Here is a 9,137-nt window from a genome sequence, read left to right as displayed (position 1 = left end):
GTGCTACAGAGATGGTTGTCCTTCTGGAAGGTTCTCCCATCTCCACAGAGGAACTCTGGAGCTCACCTCCCTGACCAAAGCCCCTCTACCTCGATTGCTTAGTTTGGTCGGGCCGCCAGCTTTAAGAAGTGTCTTGGTGGTTCCAAACCTCTTCAATTTAAGAATGATGGAGGCCACTGTGTTCTTAGGGACCTTCAATTTTGCAGACATTTTTTGGTACCCTTGCCCATATCTGTGCCTCAACACAATCCTGTCTCGGAGCTCTGCGGACAATTCCTTCGACCTCATGGCTTGGTTTTTGCTGACATGCACTGTCAACTGTGGGACCTTATATAGACAGGTGTGTGCCTTTCCAAATCACGTCCAATCAACTGAATTTACCACAGGTGTACTCCAGTCAAGTTGTAGAGACATCTCAAGGATGATCAATAGAAACAGGATGCACCTGGGAAGTATGAGTATTTGTAGATGAAAAATGCATATTTGGCATACATTAATGTCATAAATAGACAAGATATTGAGTTTCTTAAACAAAGGTGCAGACGGAACCGGGAAATTAGAGGTGGCTTGTCTTGCAAATGTATTTTGTATGATGAGTAATTTGTGTAGGTAGGAGGCGTATGTACCGGCCCAAACAATATTACAGTAATAGAGATATGGCTAAATTAAACTATAGTATGGAGTAAGCAAGCTTGATTAACCAAACCAGTAATATTTCTGATGATACCAACAGATTTCTTCACTTTGCTACAGACAAATTGAATACGATCTTTCCAGGATAGCTTTTCATTAATTAGAACTCAGAGGAATCAAGTGGATGTGACTTGTTTCATTTCATTCCCACCGATTTTAAGATTCTGGCACTTTTTATATATTTTTTACAATATTTCTTATTCTTACTTGTGAATACAATAAAGTTAGATTATATTCTTTTTACATTTTAAAAATAATTTGTTTCTCTGGAACCATTCAGAACATTTGGCTTCATTAATTAGTGCATCAAAATTCTTGTGTAATAAAATCAAATTGGTATCATCAGCAAAGAGAATGGGAAGTATGGAACACACAGCAGCATGGACCTTGATATAGATTAGGAATAACAAAGTTCCAATTATCAAACCCTGTGGCACTCCACAGGATATCTTGGCCCTGGTAGATGCACAGCCGTTTGCATAAACAAATTGCTCTCTATCATAAACATGACTATATAACCAATTATATGTGTAATCATGAACCTTAATGCAATTTAGAAAGTAATATTTAATGATCAACCGTGTCAAATGCTTTGGATGTACTGTAGCTCTGTAAGTCTACGCCTAGCCATCGTTTCAGCTTTCATTTGACAGCAGAGTTTATTCCAATAATGTGCAAGAGATGTATCTGGTTAGAAGTGGGGGAAATTGCTTTAGTAAGGATTTGCCTACTGTATATTTCGGATGTTGTTAGCTAGATGGTATCAACAGCTGCTGATGTAGTTTCCTGTGGGTTTGCCTCAGTTCTCTCTTGTGGTTAAAACTGAAACCATTTAGAAAGGAAAGCTCAAAGATGGGGTAAGATTGATTTGTATTTTCAGTAGAATTGTAGGTGAACTTTTGTAGCACCTGTTTAAGTTATTTACTTGTGGATGGAAGATACTGTGATAGACAATAGTTTAGCAGTAAATTGTAAAGGCCTTTTCCAGCAGTTTTGTGGTGTTGTGAGGAGACATTTACCCTTCAGTTCCTAATTATGCAAACTAACAAACAACGTTCTGACTGTATTGTAGTCACCAGCCTAGTTTCAGAACATTTCGTATTATTCTGTACGTAAATCCGAGACACTCCATTTAGTATGATATGGTATGGTTGCATAAGACAGATGGTTACTTAAGGCAAAAGTAGGGTGGATGGGCGGGCGTATAACACGAACAGCTTTATCATCTTAGTTAATTAGCAACTTTTCAACTACTGGCTACACTACATTTGTATTTATTATGTATCCCCAGTTAGTCACCAGCCTAGTCTCAGAGCATTTCGTATTATTCTGTACGCAAATCCTTGGGTCCCGCAAAATTAAGGCAGTTTATAAAATGTTTAAAACATTACAATACATTCACGGATTTCACAACACACTGTGTGCCCTCATGCCCCTACTCCACCACTACCACATATCTACATAGTACTAAATCTATGTGTGTGCGTAGTACATGTTATCGTGTGTGTTTGGTAATGTCTGTGCCTATGTTTGTGTTGCTTCACAGTCCCTGCTTTTCTATAAGGTGGTTTTTTTAAATCTAATTTTACTGCTTGCATCAGTTACTTGATGTGGAATGGAGTTCCATGTAGTACGCTGCGCCTCCCATAGTCTGTTCTGGACTTGGGGACTGTGAAGAGACCTCTTGTGGCATGTCTTGTTGGGTATGCATCGGTCTCCGAGCTGTGTGCCAGTAGTTTAGACAGACAGCTCGGTTCATTCAACATGTCAATACCTCCTCCACTTTGAGCCAGATGATATTGACATGCATATTATTAATATTAGCTCTGTGTAGATCCAATGGCCAGCCGTGCTGCCTTGTTCTTAGCCAATTGCAATTTTCCTAAGTCCTTTTTTTGTGGCACCAGACTTCTCCCCATCTTAGCTACTACTGTATTAATATGTTTTGACCATGACAGTTTACAATCTAGGGTTACTCCAAGCAGTTTAGTCATCTCAACTTGCTCAATTTCCACATGATTTATTACAAGATTTAGTTGAGGTTTAGTGAATGTTTTGTCCCAAATACAATGCTTTTAGTTTTAGAAATACTTAGAGCTAACTTATTCCTTGCCACCAACTCTGAAACTAACTGCAGCTCTTTGTTAAGTGTTGCAGTCATTCAGTTGCTGTAGTAGCTGATGTGTATAGTGTTGAGTCATCTGCATACATAGACACTCCGGCTTTACTCAGTCAGTGGCGTGTCGTCAGTAAAAATTTAAAAAACAGCTAAACTGGGGAAATCCTGATTCTACCTGGATTATGTTTGAGAGGCTTCCATTAAAGAACCCTCTGTGTTCTGTTAGACAAGTATCTCTTTATCCCCATTATAGCAGGGGGTGTAAAGCCATAACGCATACGTTTTTCCAGCAGCAGACTATAATCGATAATGTCAAAAGCTGCACTGAAGTCATAACAAGACAGCCCCCGCAATCATTTTATAATTTCTCTCAGCCAATCATCAGTCATTTCTGTAGGTGCTGTGCTTGTTGAGTGTCCTTCCCTATAAGCGTGCTGAAAGTCTGTTTACTGTGAAATAGCATTATATCTGGTCAAACACCAATTTTTTTCCAGAAGTTTACTAAGGGTTGGTAACAGGCTGATTGGTCGGCTAATTGAGCTAGTAAAGGGTTTTTTACTACTCTTGGGTAGCGGAATGACTTTAGCTTCCCTCCAGGCCTGAATTGAAGATGTGGCAATATCATCTGCTATTATCCTCAGTAATTTTCCATCCAGATTGTCAGACCCCGGTGACTTGTCATTGTTGATAGACAGCAATTTTTTCACCTCTTCCACACTTTACGGAATTCAAAAGTACAATTCTTGGTTTGGTCCGATATACTTGGATGTGTAGTGTCAGCGTTTGTTGCTGGCAAGTCATCCCTAAGGTTGCTTATCTTGCCAATGAAAAAGTAATTAAAGTAGTTTGCAATATCAGTGGGCTTTGATGAATGAGCCATCTGATTCAATGAATGATGGAGCAGAGTTGGCTTTTTTCCCCAAAATGTCATTTAAGGTGCCCCCAACATTTTTACTATCATTCTTTATATAATTGACCTTTTGTTTCATAGTTTATTTTAGTTTTGTCACATGATTTCTTAATTTGCGGTACGTTTGCCGATCAGTTGGGCTGCCAGATTTATTTGCCATAACTTTTACCTCATCCCTCTCAACCATACAATTGTTCAACTCCTCATCAATCCAAGGGGATTTACTCGTTTTTAGTCATTTTCTTAATGGGTGCATGCTTATTAGCAACTGGAATAAGCAATTTCATGTGTCAAGTGCAGCTTCTGGTTGCTCCACATTCACAAACCACAGACCAGCAACTATTCTTTACATCATCAACATATGAATCACTGCTACATGTCCAAAAGTAAGTGGACTCATGCTCGTCGAACATCTCATTCCAAAATCATGGGCATTCATTTGGAGTTGGTCCACCCTTTTGCTGCTATAACAGCCTCCGCTCTTCTGGGAAGGCTATTCACTAGATGTTGGAACGTTGCTGCAGGGACTTGCTTCCATTCAGCCATGAGCATTAGTGAGGTTGTGCACTGATGTTGGGGTGATTAGGCCTGGCTTGCAGTCAGCGTTCCAATTAGTCCCAAAGGTGTTCGATGTGGTTGAGGTCAGGGCTCTGTGCAGGCCAGTCAAGTTCTTCCACACCGATCTCAACAAACCATTTCTGTATGGACCTTGCTTTGTGCTCTGGGGAATGCTGTAACAGGAAAGGGCCTTGCCCAAACTGTTGCCATGAGGTTGGAAGCCCAGAATCATCTAGAATGGCATTGTATGCTGTAGCATTAAGATTTCCCTTCACTGGAACTAAGGGGCTAGCCTGAACCATGAAAACAGCCCCAGACCGTTATTACTTCACCACCCAACTTTACAGTTGGCACATTGGGGCAGGGTAGCATTCTCCTGGCATCTGCCTAAGCCAAATTTGTCTGTCGGACTGCCATATGGTGAAGCGCGATTCATCACTCCAGAGAACGCATTTCCACTGCTCCACAGTTCAATGGTAGTGAGCTTTACACCACTTCATCCGACACCTGGCATTGCACATGGTGATCTTTGGCTTTCATGAAGCTCCCGACGAACAGTTCTTATGCTGAATTTGCTTCCTGAAGCAGTTTGGAACTCTAGTGAGTGTTGTAACCAGGACAGATGATTTTTACTCGCTTGAGCACTCGGCGCTCCCATTCTGTGTGGGCTTGTGTGGCTGTACACGAGGGGGCTGAGCACACACCCTTGTAGGGTCCCTATGTTAAGGATCGGGGAAGTGGAGGTGTTGTTTCCTACCTTCACCACCTGAGGGGGCGGCCTGTCAGGAAGTCCAGGACCCAGTTGCACAGGACGGGGTTCAGACCCATGGCCCCAAGCTTAATGATGAGTTTGGAGCGTACCATGGTGTTGAAGGCTGAGCTATAGTCAATGAATGCCATTATTACGTAGGTGTTCCTCTTGTCCAGATGGGACAGGGCAGTGTGGAGTGTAATGGCGACTGTATCTGTGGATCTATTGGGGCGGTAAGAAAATTGAAGTTGGTCTTCTAGGGTGTAAGGTAGAGGTGATGTGATCCTTAGCTAGCCTTTCAAAGCACTTCATGATGACAGATGTGAGTGCTATGGGGCGATAGTCATTTAGTTCAGTTACCTTTGCTTTCTTGCGTACAGGAACAATGTTGGACATCTTGAAGTAAGTGGGGACAACAGACTGGGATAGGGAGAGATTGAATAAGTCTGTAAACACTCTAGCCAGCTGGTCTGTGCATGCTCTGAGGATACTGCTAGGGATGCCGTCTAGGCCGGTAGCCTTGCGAGGTGTTAACACGCTTAAATGTCTTACTCACGTCGGCCACAGAGAACGAGAGCCCTATGCCCTTGGGAGAGGGCCACGTCGGTGGCACTGTTTTTATCCTCAAAGCGGGCGAAAAATGTGTAAAGTTAAAACTGTTTTAGCTAATCCTTCCCTTTAGCCTAACATTAACCCTTTAACCTAAGTCCTAAACTTAACCTTAACCCTGACACCTAGCTAACGTTAGCGAGCTAGCTAAAGTTAGCCACCTAGCTAGAATTCGTAACATATCATACTATTGCAAATTTGTAACATGTTTTACAAATTCGTAACATATAATGCAAATTGTAGTTGGAACATATAAAATGGTTGATGGACATCCATAAATTTAAACATACTATTCGTAACATAACATACTAAATGGATTGTACAGATTTACTTACTGAAAAATAGGAAATGCTCTGATAGCAGGATGTAGTTACACATGCCATACAGACAGTTTCCATCAATCATGAATTAACGACGTCAATGACAATCCTCAATGCCATGAAACATTAAATTAGAACATAGATTGTGTTTTAATGATTAAGTCAGAATATGAGTGACATTCTGTGTCAATTTCTCCATAGGGACAACATGAATTTCTCAAAGCATTATGTCACAGAAGATCATGGGGAGTTTGACTTGTATTATGACCCGTTATATGAAATCTCTGTGTCAGAACAAGGGCATCGATCCATATCAGTGGTGTCCATAGTTCTCTGCAGCATTGCCTGTGTCCTCGGTATCCCAGGCAATGCCTTTGTCATCTGGATAGCTGGAGTGAAGATGAAGAGGACAGTCAACACTGTCTGGTTTGTAAACCTGGCTGTAGCAGACCTCCTCTGCTGTGTCTCCATACCCTTCTCCATAGCTGACATCATACTGAACCCTCACTGGCCTTATGGAGATGCTATGTGTAAGATTCTTCCGTCCATGGTCGTCCTCAACATGTTCGCCAGTGTTTTCACACTGGTTCTAATCAGCCTGGACCGCTTTGCTCTGGTCATCCTGCCTGTCTGGGCCCAGAACCACCGGAGCATCACCCTGGCCTGGCTGCTCTGTGGTCTGGCCTGGGTCCTGGCCCTGCTCCTCAGCCTCCCCTCTATGATCTACAGAGAAATAGAAGTCCATGATGATATGAACATAACACTGTGCATCTATAACCACCTACAAGACAAAACTGAGGGCAACCAGTCGGCTATCAAAGCCACCCACGTCACCAGGCTTATACTCGGCTTCCTCATCCCCCTACTGGTCATCGCTGTCTGCTACCTGCTGATCGGTAGGAGGGTGAGCAGCGGCCGCTTTAAATCCCAGAGGGCCTTCCAGATAATTTTGGTTGTGGTGACAGCGTTCTTTGTGTGTTGGCTGCCTTATCACGTCATTGGACTGATGATCGAGTATGGCGAGGAAGCCTCCCAGGACATGGCCAGGGCTCTAGACCCCCTGGCCATCTCTCTGGCTTACGTCAACAGCTGTCTCAACCCTGTCCTGTATGTGTTCATGGGTCAGGACTTCAAGGAGAGGGCCAGGGTTTCTCTAAGTAAAATATTTGAGAAGGTCTTCAGCGAGGATGTGACTCTGCGTTCCTCTGTGTACTCCAAGGGACAGTCACAGCTCTCACGGGCCACCAACTCGTCTGAGGCTCAAGTCTGAGTCAGAAATGTCTGACCTAAAATGAGTATAATCTGATATATAAAACATTTTACAAGCAATTAAGACTGACAATAACAAAAGAGGGTTTAAAGTTCAGTCCATGCCTTATTTGAAATGTTGCATGCATGGCTTTTTGTATAAAGCTGTTGGGTTTTTGTTTGCAATTTGTCCTAAACTCTCTTCTGTTACACTTGTTTTTCTTATTAGTGGGGTGTGGAGGAAGGAAGTAACAACACTGTAGATTACTCTGATGAAGACATACCAAATGAAAAAAGTTTGTCACCCACCCATCTTACACTTTCATGTAGCACTGCATCTATCATTTAAAAAAACAAACCAAGAAATATCAACTGGTGCTGGTTGGTGTAGTTGGTCTCCCGAGTGGCGCAGTGTTCTAAGGCACTGCATCTCAGTGCAAGAGGTGTCACTACAGACTCTGGTTCGAATCTAGGCTGTATCACATCCGGCCGTGATTGGGAGTCCCATAGGGCGCAATTTGCCCAGCATCTAGGTTTGGCCGGGGTAAGCTGTCATTGTAAATAAGAATTTGTTCTTAACTGACTTACCTAGTTAAAGGTTAAATAAAAAGTCTCTAGATAACCACATTGTGGTGCTTCGAGAAGCACCATAATTAAACTTGACTAACCCCATATGCTGCCAGTGAAGTTGTCCCTGGAAATGAATAGATTGAAATGTTAATTTTCATGTGTCAGAACAATCAGAATACCATTTTGCTGACAGGCCTACTCAGAGCTATCTCCTGTATGTGATGACTCATTGGGTGGGCTGGAGTTTAATTGGAACAGGAGGAAGTCAACTATTAGCTAATCCTCTGCTCGAAAACAAACTTACATTTCACCCTGAGTTCCCTTGTTATCTTCCCTGTGTTACATTCCTCCTAATGGATGTAAGAGCCATATAAATAGGATGACTAGAATGGACAAATCCCCTCAGACCACAACAATGTGAAAGTACACTTAAGGGAATGTCCGTTCCAGTAATTATCTTTCTGTATTTAAACTTGGAATCTGCCTTATGTCCTGTATGACTATCATTGGCCGGTCCATGCTGTAGTGTATTGATGTGGACAATAATTACACTTAAATGTTATACCATCCAATCTCAGTTGCATATTTTATCAAATAAATCAATTATTTTGATCAGTAGCTGTGTCCTTGGTCATTGATAATCACATAGTCACATGCTGTATACGAGAGATAATGTCTATTCTTATTCAGTCATTTTTTCATCACATCTAACTGAAAGGAAGAAAACAGCATTAATCCCTTGCATAGCACATCAATGGAGAAAAAAACACCTTAAATCCAATGACATTGTGGTCTTTCAAAGTACACTTCTAAAACAGTACAAAGGAATCCTGATTCACCCAAATAATGAACCTTTCAATACGGAAAAACACATTTCTTAAGGCATCGAAATCATCTATTGTAACACCAATATATAAATCACCAGACCAATATGACATGAGCAACTACAGACCAATCAGTATCCTCCCTGTCATCTCCAAGGTTGCAGAGAAAGTGGTCATGGAACAGCTAACAGTCCACTTGAATGTGGGTAGTTTTCCCCTTCACCCCATGCAGTTTGGGTTTAGGTCACTCTACAGACTCTACAGAAAACATATGTTGCGATCTCCTAAAGATGATCAAGGCCAAGCTGGACAAACGGTGTTGTAGGTGCAGTTCTCCTCCACCTCAGAAAAGCCTTTGACACTGTTAATGATAACATCCTCTCCAAGCTATCCAACTTCATCTCAAGTGCTTTGATTTAAAAAAGCATGCACTTCTCCACAAAACTAAACGAACCGGCTTACCCGGACACTCATCCACAGACAAAAAAATCTAAACAGACAGAGTTTAAATATCAGGGCATTATCCTATACTTTA

The 9,137-nt window shown here is 41.9% G+C and overlaps 1 protein-coding gene across 1 annotated transcript; it reads left to right on the top strand.

Moving 5' to 3' along the window:
- Positions 1-362: 362 nt before the first annotated feature.
- On the top strand, positions 363-7,703 carry LOC120044932 (C3a anaphylatoxin chemotactic receptor). The gene is made up of 2 exons (XM_038989678.1): positions 363-1,550; positions 6,162-7,703. Exons 1-2 carry the CDS (start codon positions 1,546-1,548, stop codon positions 7,228-7,230), a joined length of 1,074 nt encoding a protein of 357 aa, XP_038845606.1. The 5' UTR covers positions 363-1,545; the 3' UTR covers positions 7,231-7,703.
- The last annotated feature ends 1,434 nt before the right edge of the window (positions 7,704-9,137 follow it).

The sequence above is a fragment of the Salvelinus namaycush genome, chromosome 3 (genome assembly GCF_016432855.1).
Source record: "Salvelinus namaycush isolate Seneca chromosome 3, SaNama_1.0, whole genome shotgun sequence".
Classification (NCBI taxonomy): domain Eukaryota; kingdom Metazoa; phylum Chordata; class Actinopteri; order Salmoniformes; family Salmonidae; genus Salvelinus; species Salvelinus namaycush.
The sequence above is the reverse complement of the archived record's forward strand: the minus strand, read 5'-3'. Positions and strand labels throughout refer to the sequence as shown.